The following is an 18,023-nucleotide window of genomic DNA, read 5'->3' on the forward strand; positions in this document are numbered from 1 at the left end:
ATACCTTTTTCATATGACATTTTACAAACAATTATTAAATGATCAGGAAGACATTTACTTCATTCTTCTTTCATTTGCCTCAGTGAAAACTGACTTTTAGAAGTACAAGGAATACAGATTTTTTTTTAAATGAAAAGCCTTTCTAAGTACTCTGTATGTGTTTAAGCAACATAGCCTATTTCTAAAGGCATATACTTCATTGTGATAAGATTTAAAAAACCTAAGACATATATAATGTAAAACTCAACCTTAAATTGAGTCAGTTCTATATTTTTTGAATCATCATGTCTATTTAAGTCAGTCTGTTCATTTCTTCCACATTTTCACTGTAGTAGACTTTGACTAAACAAAGTATTCATATCTTTATTCCATACTTTTCTCCAGTTCTACCTCTGACTCTATTAACACTGTTCAAAGTACTTTAACATATAAAAAGGCATGCAATAACTTCATACAAAAAGATCCTCAAAACAACCTTATGTCATGAGCTCACTACCAAAGTTCAATCATTATACACAAAATTCAGCATTTAAGTGTAAAATAACTGATTCCAGCATGTGCCATTACTGAAATGGCGTGCTATTTTTTACATTGTTATACAAAAAGCACATTGTATAGAATACAGCATTTACTCTGCAAAGATTGTGCATCACTGTTTTCCTCTAATATGTGTAGAACAAACTACATTCCATTGCAACAAACCACACTTAGGTTTAGTAAAGCGTACTACATTGGCTTGAAAACAGTGGTCTTGATGGCATGCTGTAATATCAGAATCGATATATTTGCATAATACCAATAATCATTCAAGAAAACATTCATAACAGCACAGGCTTCCCAGTTGAAACTGCCACACGGTGAACACTAAGATATTATATAAACTGTATGGACATATTTAATGTGCATTATTAACTCTACTGTAATTATTCTGTACCTAAAGGTATTTTCAAAAAGAAAAAAAAAGTTATTTAGGTGATCTAACAGAATATTACTTTTGGAAGTCCCTGCTAGCGTTTGGAGTAAAAAACAAATGAAAAAAACCCATGCCATAGTCCCATCCTCCCCCCGTTCCTGGAATTTCTTAGGAGAAAAGGAATGAAGATAAGTCAAAATGTTAAAGTGTGATTTCCTTCCACTAACGCATTCAGCAGAAAGTACCATCAAGTATTGCTATCTTAGCTTTTGGAAAATTTGCCAGCTTTTCGAGAAGGTTCATATGGCACTCTGAGAATACTAGGTGTTTCTTCCATTACTCGTACAAGAAGATTATCAATGTAATCTTCAAGTTCACGAATATGGGTGTCCTTCTTCTTAAGTTGCTCTTTATGTTTCACCAGCTCCTGCAAAACCTCTTCGTAAGTAAGGTTACGGTATCCTGCAGTGGCGTCAAAAGGAGGCATATACTATTGTGATAAGATTTAAAAAACCTAAGACATATATAATGTAAAACTCAACCTTAAATTGAGTCAGTTCTATATTTTTTGAATCATCATGTCTATTTAAGTCAGTCTGTTCATTTCTTCCACATTTTCACTGTAGTAGACTTTGACTAAACAAAGTATTCATATCTTTATTCCATACTTTTCTCCAGTTCTACCTCTGACTCTATTAACACTGTTCAAAGTACTTTAACATATAAAAAGGCATGCAATAACTTCATACAAAAAGATCCTCAAAACAACCTTATGTCATGAGCTCACTACCAAAGTTCAATCATTATACACAAAATTCAGCATTTAAGTGTAAAATAACTGATTCCAGCATGTGCCATTACTGAAATGGCGTGCTATTTTTTACATTGTTATACAAAAAGCACATTGTATAGAATACAGCATTTACTCTGCAAAGATTGTGCATCACTGTTTTCCTCTAATATGTGTAGAACAAACTACATTCCATTGCAACAAACCACACTTAGGTTTAGTAAAGCGTACTACATTGGCTTGAAAACAGTGGTCTTGATGGCATGCTGTAATATCAGAATCGATATATTTGCATAATACCAATAATCATTCAAGAAAACATTCATAACAGCACAGGCTTCCCAGTTGAAACTGCCACACGGTGAACACTAAGATATTATATAAACTGTATGGACATATTTAATGTGCATTATTAACTCTACTGTAATTATTCTGTACCTAAAGGTATTTTCAAAAAGAAAAAAAAAGTTATTTAGGTGATCTAACAGAATATTACTTTTGGAAGTCCCTGCTAGCGTTTGGAGTAAAAAACAAATGAAAAAAACCCATGCCATAGTCCCATCCTCCCCCCGTTCCTGGAATTTCTTAGGAGAAAAGGAATGAAGATAAGTCAAAATGTTAAAGTGTGATTTCCTTCCACTAACGCATTCAGCAGAAAGTACCATCAAGTATTGCTATCTTAGCTTTTGGAAAATTTGCCAGCTTTTCGAGAAGGTTCATATGGCACTCTGAGAATACTAGGTGTTTCTTCCATTACTCGTACAAGAAGATTATCAATGTAATCTTCAAGTTCACGAATATGGGTGTCCTTCTTCTTAAGTTGCTCTTTATGTTTCACCAGCTCCTGCAAAACCTCTTCGTAAGTAAGGTTACGGTATCCTGCAGTGGCGTCAAAAGGATTTCCATCCTACGGGTAAGTTTAAAAAAACCATCAGATTTTATGAAATAGTTCAGTGTTCTGAACAAATTGATGGGTTATCGCTTTTCATATGTGTCTCGCGCACCTCTTGACAGAAGCAACTTTACTTAGACAACATACCTCCATTTGCTCTAGAGCTTTTCCCTCCAATACCCCCGCTGGGGCAGACAACTGGAGATAGGTTGCCCAGTTTGAAGTAAGTTTCCCGTACTGTCATCTCAGAAAAAATATTGTTCTCAGTGAGATTATACACAGTTATTAACCACCCAAGCAGTAACCACAAGGACAGTTAGCAGGTCCATTTTGGGAAACCAGCTATGTGGTAACCTTAATTATAGAAGAGCAAGAGAAAGAGCCCCGAGAATTCAAGTCCTACTGTAACTTTCCTGAGTTCTTGCCTTTTGAGCATATCATAGCAAAACGTAGCTCTAAATGACATCAGCCCTCATCTGTCTTTCATATTCTATTTTTAGTCATCAGTGGTTCTCCAGGCCTTGGCCTCTGAATCAGATAATAAAACTTTCAATTTTAAGTTTCAGGTGAAGCTAAAAGGCTGCATCTTATGTGCACCAGAGCACTTAAGACAGAAATGCGTACTACTGAAAGATCTTGCTTGCCTGCTTGCTTGCTTTAAAGCAGGAGGGGCCCAGAATTAAGCAGTAGGGAAAACAGAATTGTTTCTGTAATGATTTCTGACGACTCAGTAAGTGCAGGTATTAGCGGAGATGGACAAATTAGTCCCCTTAACAAACGGCAACACGCGATCCAAAAAACTATAAACTTGAATGTCTTATTCTGTGTCAAGAAGAATTAGCTGTGACCTTAAGTAACCAGATTATGAAAAATATGGAAATGTGTAACTGAGAAAAAGATTGTGAGAGTTGGTTTATAAAAGTATTAGCGCCATTAGACATGCTAAGCAGTAAGTTTTATCTGATTCAGAAATGGAGACATTTAAAAAGATATGGAACCTCTAATTAAGTAAAATAATCTAACCTCTCAAATCCTGCACCTCTAACAGGGCAGAAGAACACAAGACAACTTTTGTTTACAGTAGAAACTTGTCATTAAAAATCATAAAGCTTGCACAGCTAGGAAGCACACCACATAATAAAGTCATATTCATTCCTTTTCCATGCTCCATTCTTTCTCTTTCCATACAGCTCCATATTTGCACAGTGGCATATGTCGAATCATTAAAATATGCAGGTGGCCAAAGTTTTCAAACAAACCTCATTAAAAGTGATGGTGCACTGCAAATAGGCTGAAGTACAACAGATCAGTCAGCTTCTCTCCATCAATTATATTCTAATAGTAGCTCTCGAAAATATGTGCTTTTAAGGGTTTCTCACTACATTTGAGATATTTAATGTCACGTTCATGTACGTGTATTCAGTATTTTAAACTTATCAAGTTACAAGATTGTAAGTGATCAATAACTCCCACTTTATTAAAATGGCTAACTTGATGAAATTTATAAATTGGTTAGTAATTGATTTCCAACAAGTATAGAAGAGAAAATAACTTCGCTTTGTGGTCATTATATTTTTAGCACATTTTCTTCTACAAGAAGGAAGTAAAATTTTCTCTTTACGGTACTCAATTTTTGTACACATTGGAAAAGACAGCATTAACACTTCCACGTCTAAAATACAGGGTTTCCCTAATTTTCTGATTTGGCAAAGGAAGAGGAATTAAGATGCAATGATGTCTTTAATTATTATATAAAGTTTACTGGAAAATCGTGTGTAATACATATGCTTTAAAGATGTTTTGTCATACACATGCTCCACATAGATCTTTGGGGTGGAATAACCTATGACATTAATTACACAAGAAAATTCTAGTTAAAGGATGTTAGTACTTAGAAATAAATATTGTTAAAGTTAAGAAGATTTTAAATGTTCAGTTTGAGCAAATAAGTGATACTTAAATGTATAAGGATGTTAAAGTTAAGATTTTAAATGTTCCATCTGAGCAAATAAGTGATACTTAAATGTTTAAGGATGTTAAAATTAACATTTTAAATGTTCAGTTTGAGCAAATAAGTGATACTTAAATGTATAAGGAACAACTATATCTTTACAAAAACAGATACTATAATTTTAATACAAAACATTAATCTTATAATGAATTATTAAGAAAAAAAGATTCTAAATAACAAGCTATGCAAAGAACGATTGTCTCGGCTACAAAATACTATTGGGGTACACACTGACAGCCAGAGGAAATGGAGTTAGATAAAATGAAGGCCTGGCAATCTCTGATCATCTCTTTATTGTTCTAATGAGGAATTCTACTCTGGGAATATCATCTAAGCCACTTTCCACATCTTTTGTCCTACTTACTTCATCTTCCTTTCAGTTCTTAATTAGGCCTTAAAGAGCTCACGATGCCCTTTCAACTGGCTACTGCTCCCATTTAAACACTGCTTTCAGAGACAGGTGTTGGCACCAGAGTAGAAGACATACAAACATAATTACTAAATGTGATGCATAAGGAAGAAATATAACAACTTGGTGACGGCTGTTATTGCAGAACCTAATAATAAATTACTTCAAACACCTTAGAAAGCAATCTTGAATATGTAAAAAAAAATTCAAACAGTTTCATTCAGAACTATGGTTGAGATACAGTTTCTTCTCCTCCTAATTTGTATTTTGTCTTAAATGAGCACCACCTCATAATCCTACAACTGACATCTAGGATAGCTGGTATTCCAAAAGAAAAATCATCAAGGATTTCTTTTATCACCTTTAAATCCTTTAAATAAAACAATTCACATCTTATTTCTTAAAAGAATTAAACCGATGCTTTTACCAGCAATAAATTACATGATTTGCGGGAGTACATTTGCAAGCACATAGAAACTGTAATTATAGTTACTTTACAGACAATAGCTGCTAAGTTAAATCAATTTTTTGATGTCGCTTTTTGTCAGAGATTAAGTAACCGCCTGGTAGAATTCAGTTTACTATCTGATCAAAGGCAGCCTTCATATACTCTGACATCTCCCACCAGTTACTTACATTATAAAAACTTGGGCATTTACAATAACATCAAATGTTATTACAAGTCATTTACATAAACCAGCAAAAACCAAACAGTACAAAAACATATTTGCTTGTGAAACTTGCTTTCTATATATTTTAAAAAATGAAAACAAACCTACTTTTAAAGATTTCATCTATTCACAGAACAAATTCTAGTAAGACATTTTACTTCAAACAAAGACACTGCATAGGAAATCTGTGGATTTTTTTGGTTTTTTCTTAGTACACAATTTATTGTAGGTACTTTTAGAGTCAAAAGAGTATTCTGAATAATAACTTCTAGGATTTCTATTTTTTAGTGTTTTCTGAGAGGCTGGTGCTCTTTTTTTTGTATTATTAATCCTATCATGCATCAGTTCATATTTGTATTACCTATCATGCATCAGTTCATTACTTCCATTTTGATTTGCCATCTAAAGACTGTCCTCAAGTCAAGTCCTACAGTGATAGGAAACTCCTGTTAAGTCAATTAATACATCACTGCCTAATACAGAGTTCCTCACCTGACTATTACTTCTCTAGAGTCATCTGAAATACCGCAAAGCAACAGTTTTCTTTTCACTTTCTGTGCAAAGATCTAATTTTTCCCTTCTTCTCTACATCATCATACCAGAATAACACTGCATATTGAGTGTTAAACTCTTCTTTATTTCCAAATTTATATTAAGCCTGTAATTTTCTAATTAGATTTTCTGGATACGTCAAAAGAAAAACAAAAAACCCCCAACATTTCCTTATAAGAGGTTAAACAAGAATAATAGCTTATATTGTGTCAAGCACCAATTAGTTGGCATTTACTGATGGCTTTCCATAACACTTCATAACTCACCATTGTTTTCCTGAGGTCCTCAATGCCAGAAGGATTCGTATTAAAACTGTGGGAAAAAAACAAAACCCCAAATATTAGCAGTGCATACTTATCTAACTAAAACATCTACTAGAAGACACTACTGAATTAGGTATATAGCTATAAAATGTTTAGTATGATTTATTTTCTTGATTTGTTGAACTTAGGAGAAGTAGGAAACATTCAAAGTTAATGGAAATTTTCATATATTCTTTGTTCACAATTTTTTGTATTTTTCATATTCTTTTTGTCATAAAATTTGAATAAGTAATTAAGAAATACAAGAAAGGATATTACAGATTGGGCTTCCCTAGCTCTTCTCTTATTTCTAGACTTACCTCGAGCTTCTAAGCAAAAAGAGATCCTTTAAATGAAATATTCTGGAAACAGGTCCCTGGGATGAGATTGTTAAAAAAACAACAACAAAACCCTACAGACTAACATGTATTCCCAGCTTTCGTGGCAGCTGCTAGAGGAGAAACGTCCTTTAGAAATTCCAGTGAGATCACCAGCTTAAGTGAGAGCTGAAAAGCCATCTTCTGTCAGCAACATTTGTTTTGTACTTAAAATTGAGTAAATAATCTATTATTTTATAAACCTAGTGATTATCCCACATATCCAAAAAGCAAAGCTATTTCATGATGTTGTTGTGTTGAGTTTTTTTCTTCCTCAACTGCAAAAATGCAGTTGATATTGATAAAAGCAGCCATCGCCTAAGTCTCAGGCCTAAGAAACGGTCCACTGGTCTCTCAGGTTGATGTAATTATTAGCAAGTATCTTCAAAAATCAGCGCTGCTATGTCCTTATGTACTTGCTACAGCAAGTTTGGAGAGAAAACTAACTCTCTGAAAATGTGTTCAGAATTTGCGTATGACTCACAAATACTATTTACTTGTTAGCATCATAGCAGACATTCTTTCACATCACAGAATCTATTAGTTAGATTGCATGTACTGGCTGTCAAGGGCGACGTCTGTTGACTAAGAATAATGCAAAAAGTTACAAAAATATGTTTACACTTATATTTTAAAGGTAGCTTAAAGTAAGGAACATGTATTTTGTGACTGTTCAGCACTTATCTGAATTTATAAGCCATATATTTCATGGTGTAAAAGAGGAAGGGACATAATTTACAAACGTAAATTACATGAAATGTAAAACCTGGTTTTTTTCTGTAAAAAAAAAAGTTTACAATTTTTTTTTACATTAAAATTTTTTGTTCTGTACATTATTTTTCAGTTCCAAAGTAGGCAGTCTTTTGCCGATACAGAAGTTCCGTGAACCATCTGCTGGACTGAGGATATTAGATACAGATTGGATTACATGAACAGTCACAACTAGAAATCAAGAGGTGTCTGACGAATCAAGTTCTGGCTAATTCCCATTATACCTGTTTGTAACAGTGATTCACAGCAGTCTGCCTAGTTTGCTGGAGACCAGTTTTGAATGAGGGGCCTCTTTCGTCGGGTATTGTCTAAAAAGCTAAAGGCAGGAACCCTCCCTCACAGCCCGCCTTTTAGTTCCACACTGATGTGTCAAACACATGATGAACTTGCTTCATTCATGGCTGCCTTTTGTGATCCGAGTACAAAAAAAATGAGTTAACTGAACTGGATCGAATTAGCTTGGTGAAAACCAAGAATGTCTCTGTTTAACGAAGTGTGGCGTTAATTTGGGATATCTTTCTTTTGGGACTGTTTCCTCGTGTTAGACAAGATATAGAATAATACGGCCTGACTGCTCAACTGAGCGACTTTCTGAAAGGTTAAAAAAGCAAGATCTTTCATTGCCTTGAATGACTTTATAGTTTCTGTGAAATAAGTTCTGGGACTCTTTTTTCATAGCAGCAGCTTAAAAGAAAAGCAGCAGTTCTGACTACGAAAAGTTGCGTTTGAAAATTAGAAATATAAATCCCTGGCAATATGGACTAGTTTTGGGGGTTTTTTAGCTAAAAAACCTGCAGTCATTTCCGTAACATTGCAGACAATGTAACTGCAATTACAAAAGAGCACATCTGTGTATTTCACATGGAGCAACTTGAATATACTTGAAAAAAATGAAAAACCATTAAACAAAATATTCACCAATAAAAACTCAAACCCCATGAATACTCTTACCCATATTTTAAAGAGATATGTGGAAAATATACTGCTTCTCAAGGAAGAAACAGGTGCTGAGATTGCATTTTTTAAATCAGATTGTCTGCTAAGGAAGGTGGGAGCTCCACGGCCTCACTGAGCCCCACAGGGTTTCCTGCCAGCGCTTCCAGCCCGAGGTGAGCGTGAGCAGATGCAGGCTCTCACTGCTGTACACATAATTCACTGTCCAAGGACCAAGTAATACCTTGAAAGAAAATACTCTAAAATTATGAATGCATACAGTTGGGGGAGTTGCATGTTTGGTGTACTGAAATTCATGAGAGCGTTTATTTTTGAATTTAAATTTCATCACAATAATACACCCCTAAAGTTATCATCTCACTTGATTACTAGTAATAGCTTACAGAAAACACGCCTCTAGGACCACAGCCCACACGCTGTACAACCATCATAAGCCTCCTTCGAGCAGCCATTTTCTTGACTTCCTAAGAGCACTCTGAAATCATTGATTTAAGCAATTATAAAAAACAATGTCATTTTTTTTGCTGTGTTACAATCACAGTTCATAGTGATAATGCTTGTTATAGTCCCATCTCTGTTTTTTCCCCAGGGTTTGATAAATGGGCAGGGAACTTTTGCTATGGAAGCATGAAAAAACTATGTTCACAGCTTGGGAAAAAAATTTCTTTTAGCTTTTTTTGAGTGCAGTTTTCTGTGAACAGTGATTGTAAAAAAAAGTGGTATTGTGGGATTCTACAATTGTTTCTCAATTATGCCCAAACTAAATTTGCTCAGTTTACAAGTAAAAAGATGATTCTTTTCTAATAAATGGACTTTCTGCCAACTCACCCTGAGAACTAAAGTCAAACTGGGTTTCTCTGGCTCACCATCATTAACACTGTGTGAAACTCCCAGGTGTTATATCTGAGTCTAACACCTTCTTACTGGACAGACCTTCCAACCTACACAAACTGGCTTGACTACTCCTCTTTCTGTTCACTGAAAAGAGCTCATCTACCTTCTTGCTCTTGTGACCTTCATCATCTCAAGGAATCAAGTCATTTTCTGCCTCTTCCACTTATCCAGTCAGAGCAAGAAGCCCCCCGCTCCACCACTGTGGAGTCTCAGGTGCCTCAAGGTGATGTCCAGGACCCATAATGATTTTTTAACAGAAGCTCCATGGTTTGTCTCTTACAGCTAATAAACTTTCATTCATTCCAATCACCTTCAAGAAAGTTAGGAACTAGTAAAAAGGAGGTAAATCACACCAGCACAGATTCAAAATCAGCTGCAGTAGGTTCATGCAGATGACTCTGAACAAGCAAGCCACCCAACTTCTACACTGCCCCTAACCCACTATAGGTAGAATAGACTTCTTCAATCTAGCAGAGAAATTAGTCATGTCTCCCATTTCACTCATCTGGGAATTCAATTAGTTTCCTTAACAGTTACTTTATATCAGTTATTTTTACCAGATAAAATCATATCCATTATTTTATTGCAACTTTTTCTTTACAATTTTACTGAACGGTAAAGTTTGTTTGAATTTCTGGGGGTTTATTAGCTTGTATTTAAATTTTAGCTCATCTGAGATGAGAACTCTTCCCTATTTCCATGTTGCTGGGGGGAGAAAAGTGATGAGAAATAAAACCAGAATAAACTAATGAAGGAGACAGACATACTATAGTGCTGATTCTGTAGAGTGTTTTGGATGACCATTTCATAATCATAAAAAACATATTATTTTATACTTTCTTGTTATTTTCCCTATTTAAATACATTTCATTAGAACTACATGAAACACTTTCTTTCTTTTCATAACACCTACTTTTTATGAGGTAGTTAAATACTTACATTGCGTGCTGATTATTTGCAGTTTGTATAGAAACTTCAACACACTGGAGCTGAGTTTAGGATGTATCACAGGCTCAAGTTTATGACTGGAGCTTGTAATTTTGTCTTTTGAAGTTTAATGGTAGTTAAAAATCCAAACATTTGGTCTAGTGGCTGCTTAAATATTTAGCTTCTAAATGCCTAGAGATTAAAACAGTGTTTAAAAAATCTTTCCTATAACTGATTTAAACATTTTAGTGCCTGAACCATTTACTCTGACAACATAATGAATGGGAATCAGACTCCTAAATTATGCTGTATAGAAAGCATATTTTCTTAAGGAGCAAAAGCTTTTTACTTATCTTTAGCTATTCGTATTAGTTATATGATCACCGTACTGTATACTATTAGAAATTAAAACAATATTTACATTAATCTTTACTATTCAAAGTATTGAAATCTTCTTTGTTAACTTGACATCTTGTAAAATAACCAAAATACCTATGTGCTCAGTGTGAGCTTTCAGGTTTTTTCCTTTAATATGGAACGTCTATGTACAAGTTATTAGCAAAGCTCTACCATGTTCATTTTCCATTAGAGTTGAAAAATTATTCCTATTCCTACTTCTCGGTCTTTCGACTGATTTTTATTGCATTGCTTATGCACTCTTCTTTGGATTCTCACAACACGTATCAAAACCTTGAAATATTAGGATGCAGTGTAAGTTATTACCAATGTACTAGAAAGACAAAAGAAGTGAATAAAATCAGATACAGTTAATGAAATTCAGAAACTTTGCTTTCCATAGAATATTATTAGCCTGCTGTGCCTGGCAACGCAGACATCACTTTATACTCTGAGAAGGAATGACTGTCATGTCTGGCAGCTAAGCAAGTATGGAGTAAGCATATTACAATTATTTCCCAATCAGATTCTGGGGAACATCACTTAAGACACCTCACTATATAAATTGTCCTGCTGTCAAGCCATGCTCCAAGGCCTTCTGGAGTATGTGCAACCCCAGGAGAACACAAAAAGAGTATCAGGTTTTGTTGCTATTACTCCATTTTCTTAATATTACTATAAAGTCTCATGCCAAGAGTTAAGAAACCGGACCAAAACCCCTGAACTTTGAATGTAGGATACACTTTTCTTGCAAATAATTTGTTCTCAAGCTACATATTCTTTACATAAGACTACTTTGGAAACGGTCTGTTCATGACTATACTGCTGCACTCTACAGAGCCGTTTAAAGATAGCAGAAGGTTCCATAAGATCAGAAGTTACAGTCTCAGAATACAGTGCTCAATAATGGTCCTGAACAATATGCATTTCAAGGAAGCAGCCTTTTCTCTTGTGGCTTACGTATATTTCAAATTTAGTGCAGTAGAAACATGACAATGCAACTATATAGAGGTTTTCAGTTAAAACAACTCAAAGAATTTAACAAATTTTTGCCTTCATGTATAAAGGCCTTCATTTCGAAGAGAGACATGAATTTGGATCCACAATAGGCTGGTGGCCGATTTCGAGGTGTCTGATACTGCTGGATACAGATCAAGGGAACTGGAGGCACACAGGGCTGCATTCATGAGCTCTATAAGAATGCCAGCCTTCTCCTTCCAAAAATAGAAGTATCTTAAAACAATGGCACTTGTACTTGCACACTGCTGGACACATTACTCATGCAAATTCACTTATTATTCAGGACTTACGAGACATTCTAAACTCCAAAGTGATCTTACACAGTGCACTCAACTGAATGTTAATTTAAGTTTCTGGAAACAAACAACAACAGTTTTACATAAAAAGTTAATGTTTTTAAGCATTGAAATATTTCTCCTTTTACTAGGCAGTTGTGCTATGACTAAAAAACTAATGAAGTTTTATCCTCAAGAGACCACTAAAGTTCTTTTATACTAAAAGTTGTGCCAGGACTTGCACTAAAAGACTCTACTATTAGAGATCTCTAAGTCAACCAAAAAACCCAACAACCCTAAAGTAAAATTTGGCATTGAAACTTCCACAACCATTTTTAAATGCTTAAAAAAATAGCACTAATTCTTAGTTCTTACAATGAAACAGAAAAAAAAAAAAAGTTCATCAATTTTACATAGCTTCTGCATTTATTAATACAGAAACTGGATATAACTATTTAATTTATTTTAAAGAAAATAGAACAGGTAGTGCATTCCACCTTGGGTCACATAATATGCCTCGTGCATCCACTCAAAAAAGTTTTTACATGCCCTAATGTGCACCAACAGACAATGAAAGCTTGAAAAAATCTTGTCATGCAGCCAGCAGGATGAACTTCCCAAACAGTGTTCCTAAAACAGACAACTAATTAGGAGTAAGTGATTGCTGGTGAAGAGTCTGCAAAAGTCAAGATTAATACTAAGTATTTCTACAATATCTCTCTAGGAATTGATTGCTCCAAACCACCCCAAATACTGTGACCATTGCTTTGTAGTAGCTTTGGGCAAGATTTCATTGTTCTCTCATCACATGCAGTGATCTTTCTAAATCGAACAATAACAGTCTTGGCAGGACAGACCAGGAGACTAAGAATCCTTGCATGACTTCTGCTTGTTCTATCATTTCCCGTTACCTCTCACATACCTGGAATGTATTTGTTTTGTTGAAATAACGTTCTACCAACAGCTTTACCACACCGAATTAACAAATATTAACAGTCTACAGTATAATTAATGTACTGTTGCAGTCTATCAATATTCTACCTAGACTATAGATAATCACAGTTGACTAGAGATAAGTCTAGTCAAATTTCAGTAGAGAACTGAAAAAAATCCTTTAATTTCAAGAAAAGCAATGCAGAAGTACACTGTTCTTAAATTAAGACATGCTAACACTGACAGAGGAAACAAAATTCTGAAAATAGCATAGTTCACCTGATGTCATTTTTTGACTAACAGAGAAATATACGTTAAAACGTCGGAACAGACTTTATTACTCTAGCAAGCACAGTAATAAACTTGTTAGACATCAACATTTCTGAAAAAGGCATATGAAAATTAAAAATAGTGAGTTGTATTGTACACTGGAAAAGGATCACCTACTTGGTAAAGAAATACACAGCCATTACAACCCTTTGCTCTGATCAGGCAACTTCTGGGGTTCATTCCAATGGAGCTGTGGCCAGTAACTATGCCTCTGGCACATCACATGTAATAGGCGAGACTGAAACCATTTAAGAGTCATTTATCTTTGGTGATGTTGAAGTTATTGCACTAATAGCCTAAACCACAGTGAAGATAAGTTAACAGGTTTTACTCCACAACAGCAGTTGACTACAGCCAGGCACCTGGTCTACTAACATAGCTCAACTGACAAGCAGTAACCTAGAGTAACACCATGATTTCGCAAAAGCTTCTCTAACTAGTTGACCATCACACATACAAAATTTTAATATTTGCTGAAATGTAACAGACATCAGCTGTTCCTTAGACTTAACTATTTAATATGATCTGAACACATTGTGGTTATCAAGAGCCTCCTGTTTTCATGGCACTTTTTTTCCCCCCCCCCCAATCTAGTAATGGACATATCAAATGTTTGAAATTGCTTATCTCAAACATTGCATCCATTGGGAAAAATGAAACTGCAGATACTGATTTGTTTGGAACAGGCATCACTGGAGAGGCAGGCAGGTCTAACAGCTACATGTGATGACAGTATGGGGGAGAGACGCTGAAGAAAATAACAGCATTCGGAAATGACAGACAAAGCAGAAAGATGCAAAAGAGATAAGTTTAAGGGTTGGGTTTGGGGTTTTTTGAGTTGACTTTTTTAAAAAAGGCTGAAGCAGTAAAAGAACACAGAAAAAAAATTAAATAATGTTTTTGTATTTTTTGCTCCAATTGACCAATAACTAATGTTATAAATATGAGCATTATTCATAATTGTTACAGTGAATCCTAGTAAGATACATGTTTCTTTCTCCTCCACTATTCCCTCTTCCATAGTCCTTAGAATGTAACATATTTATTGCAAGAACTTGAGATAAAGTGTAACCAGTATGTAGGCACAACCTTAATCTTCTTTTCTCTAAGTTTAACAATACTTAGGTCATGGAAATGCTACTTCAAAAGTTTTTTTTAATGTATCTCTCTCTATATGTATAGATATATGTATATACAGACACAAACTTATATTGTGTGTATGTATACATATATTATATATATAATGTTTCTTAGAAAGCTCCCAAACACCTATCAATTCAGTTTCCCAGACCTGGAATTTGATCAGACTAGTAACAACCTGTCAGCTTTAAATATTGGACTATTTGTTTCTCCCTGTGTCCAGTGCCTAAGATCTTGTTAATTACCTAAGCTCTCTTTCTGTAGGTCTTGTTAATTACCCGTCTCCTGTCTCAGAGGAGCTTGTTAATAACTTGTACAATCTCTCTAAAAAGGTCCTAATAACACATTAAAATTAAAGATGCTTTTCTTTTAGCACTTGTCAAGTGGTGTAAATTGAGAAATTTTCACATCAGTTTATTAGCCTACTGTAGTGTATTTCCTAAACACAAACAATTCCAGAGAAATGATGCGCAAGGTTTGGTCATGGCATAAAAAAAATCTTTGTTTTCCAGGAGTACCCTCAATTTCTTTAACTGTGTTCAATGCAAAATCCACGTGGCTCCTGACTGCAAATTAACCTCGAGAGCCATGACAATAGCAGTAACTGTAAGAATGAATGCAATTTAAGATAATATTAGGTAAAAGTTTCAAAGCAGTGGATTAAGAAGTATGAAGACAAAACTATTATTCGTAAATGCTGGCTAAAAATACTAGACATATTGTGTGCTTAAAAATTCTTCATTGGCTGTATGATATAAATCCGCTGGATTCTCGTTTCACTATGAGACTGCAGCATTTTTAAATTGTCAAGAAATCAGCTCATAAATATCTTTATTACACCTACACCAGACAATAAAAAAACCCCAATCTTAACACTTATGTAATACTGTAATACCGTCCCTATAAAACCCTTAAAAAATACTAATTTATCCACCTAGCATTTGTAAGAGGTAACAAAATATTATCCTCATTTTACAGGTGAGGAGCAGGGAGACTAAGTGATTTAGCCAAAGCCACGGAACAAGCCTTTGCCAGAGCAGAGATTAACAGAAATTAGGGGTCCATATTTTGTGATTTCCTGACAACCAGTATTATACACAAACTAGGCAGGTTTTGTTTTGCTTTTCCAAAATACTTCTTAAATCTTCTTCAAATAACAATAACAAATAATACTTATAAAAATAAATAATAATTTTCAAATAATCATGGGATACTTCTTGCTTTTCGGAAAAAAAATCCTGTAACTGTTGCTGAACCACTTCTACATTTTCTGTATCAGCAGCTGAGAAACACGTGGAAGATGTATTTATCTTCATTCTTTTAATTAGTAAATAAGAGTAATTATAAGAGTAATTAGAGTATGCACACAGCCAGTGAGCACTTAACGACTGGTTGGGTGAAGGGCTATTCAGCAACTCTGTTCTGCAACTCACCTAGCCATCAGTTAGTGATGTTGTTATGAGCTGCTGTCACGCACATCATTACTGCTTAGTCAACATTACCAAACACAATTAATCAGGATGCACTTGAGCCTGACCCAAAGCTCACCAAAGTCACTGAAAAGACTCGCACTAACTTTACAGACATAGGTTCGTTGGTGCTAAGAACCTGACCTTCACACTTTGCACATGAAGGAGTTGGGTTTGGTCATTTTTTTTTGAGGGTGGGGGAAAAGGGTTGTTGTGGGGTTTTTTTTCTTCCACTTTGCACTATCTCCAGCCTGGTCACACAGACTAAACACCCTTTTGTGGCTACGGTGTGCTCCTGGAATACATCTTCCAGTTGAGTTTCATCAGACAGGAATCCAGTTCACATGCCCCAGGACCGTTCCATCACTCAAACAAAGGCTTAGCTAAGTGGGGTTAACTGGGAGATCCACCTGCAAAGCAAACTCCTCATCCACACCAGAACACTGATTTTGGAGGCACCTTAATAAAAAGACATCGCCTGGTTTACTTGCGGAAATGGTTTCCATCCAAAAGAGCTTAATAGCATGTTGAGTAAATAAAAAGCAACTCGAAGTCTAAATTCCCTGTGTATGCTTTCTGCATACTGAGTTTGTTACTCAACCTCATTTATTTTGTGCCCACAGATTTATACAATTCTTTCTTCACAGTATTACTAGTTTGAAAAATTAAAAATTGATTCTATTCAACAAATCCCCCACAGATAAAAGGTAAACTTAAACTGTAAACTTATTAAATATGCACATTTTGTATTAGTTTCTACTTCAAAAGAAAATCATTGTACAAGATACATTTGTTAGAAAGTGAACTTATTGTAAAAGATTCTCACAGAACATAATACTGGAGCATATAAAAATCGAGAGCTTCTAACTTAAATTACTGCATGCTAGATATTATTCCATAATAGCTTATTTTCAAAAAGCCAAAAATAGTAAACAGTTTGACCTTTTCTATAACAGAATATCTGTCTTATCAAAAGTTTATGTTTACATAAAAGTCAAGAACTAGTAAAAGAGACTCATACAAAGAAGAGGAACAAATGACTAGAGTCCTCCTGAATGGGCACTGTGATGAGCTTTTTAATTACAAAATAAAGAAAAAAATCCAACATCACGATTACTGTTAAAGATTTATATTTATCAAGATCTGCTGCATTCAAGAACTTCAAAAGATTTCACTACTTATATCTAGCATCTGCCTGAATACATTTTTCATTTAAAAAAAATGCTATGTAATTTTAATTGTTATTTAAATTACTTCTCTTTAAAGGAGCTTATTTAAATGGAAGTTTAACTTCTGACAAACCAAGCTACATCCTAACCTTACTCTAATGTAGAGAAATCCTTTATTAAATAAATAATATTCTAAGACTCTGTCTGTAAACATGTTCTTTAAGACACTAGGAACTGACTTGACTTGTAGAAGACGCTAAGAAGATAATTCATTGAAGTCTGTATGAGCTTCTAGCAACCAAATCTTTTCTATAGCAGTTCCATTTCAGTTCATTTATCTAATTCACATCCATGATTAGTTTTGTTGAGAAAATTATTATAAGTTTAAATCAGGAGTGCATGCATTCTAACCTATGAATAAAACTGAGTTGGGACACAGTAAGATCAATCTGTTCTAAAATCTTAAAGGACAAGATAACAAGAAACAAATCACTTTTTTTTTAAAAAGAAAATACCACTGTGTCATTAATTTAGGAATTACTAGACAGGAAAAAGCCAAATTTGTTAGAACCACGTTTTCCATTTTAAATGGGGATTTATTTTACAACCTTAAAATTTCAGTTTGGAGCATTTTAATTTTAAATTCAATTTCTACCAAATTTAAGTTATTTAATAGAAATGAATCATTACCTTGAAAAAAAGGGACTGTTAATTTCTGGCATTAATATACAGAAAAAAATGAGAATGCAAATGAATAAAAGTTAATTATTTAACTGCTTAAATATTTATCTATTGGTAACAGTGTATGTGGGAGAGGGGTGTGTGTGT

The 18,023-nt window shown here is 34.5% G+C and overlaps 1 protein-coding gene across 1 annotated transcript in view; it reads right to left on the reverse strand.

Annotated features, from left to right (window-relative positions):
• Nucleotides 1-1,417: 1,417 nt before the first annotated feature.
• RAB11FIP2 (RAB11 family interacting protein 2) overlaps nt 1,418-18,023 on the reverse strand; it is a 31,169-nt gene continuing 14,563 nt past the window's right edge. The window contains exons 4-5 of the mRNA XM_009277909.2: nt 6,505-6,550; nt 1,418-2,610 (exon numbers count right to left, since the gene is read on the reverse strand). Coding sequence (XP_009276184.1) covers nt 2,383-2,610; nt 6,505-6,550 — 274 coding nt within the window. The 3' untranslated portion in view covers nt 1,418-2,382. The remainder of the gene's footprint in view (nt 2,611-6,504; nt 6,551-18,023) is intronic.

Source organism: Aptenodytes forsteri, unplaced genomic scaffold (assembly GCF_000699145.1).
Source record: "Aptenodytes forsteri isolate BGI_AS27 unplaced genomic scaffold, ASM69914v1 Scaffold15, whole genome shotgun sequence".
Lineage (NCBI taxonomy): Eukaryota > Metazoa > Chordata > Aves > Sphenisciformes > Spheniscidae > Aptenodytes > Aptenodytes forsteri.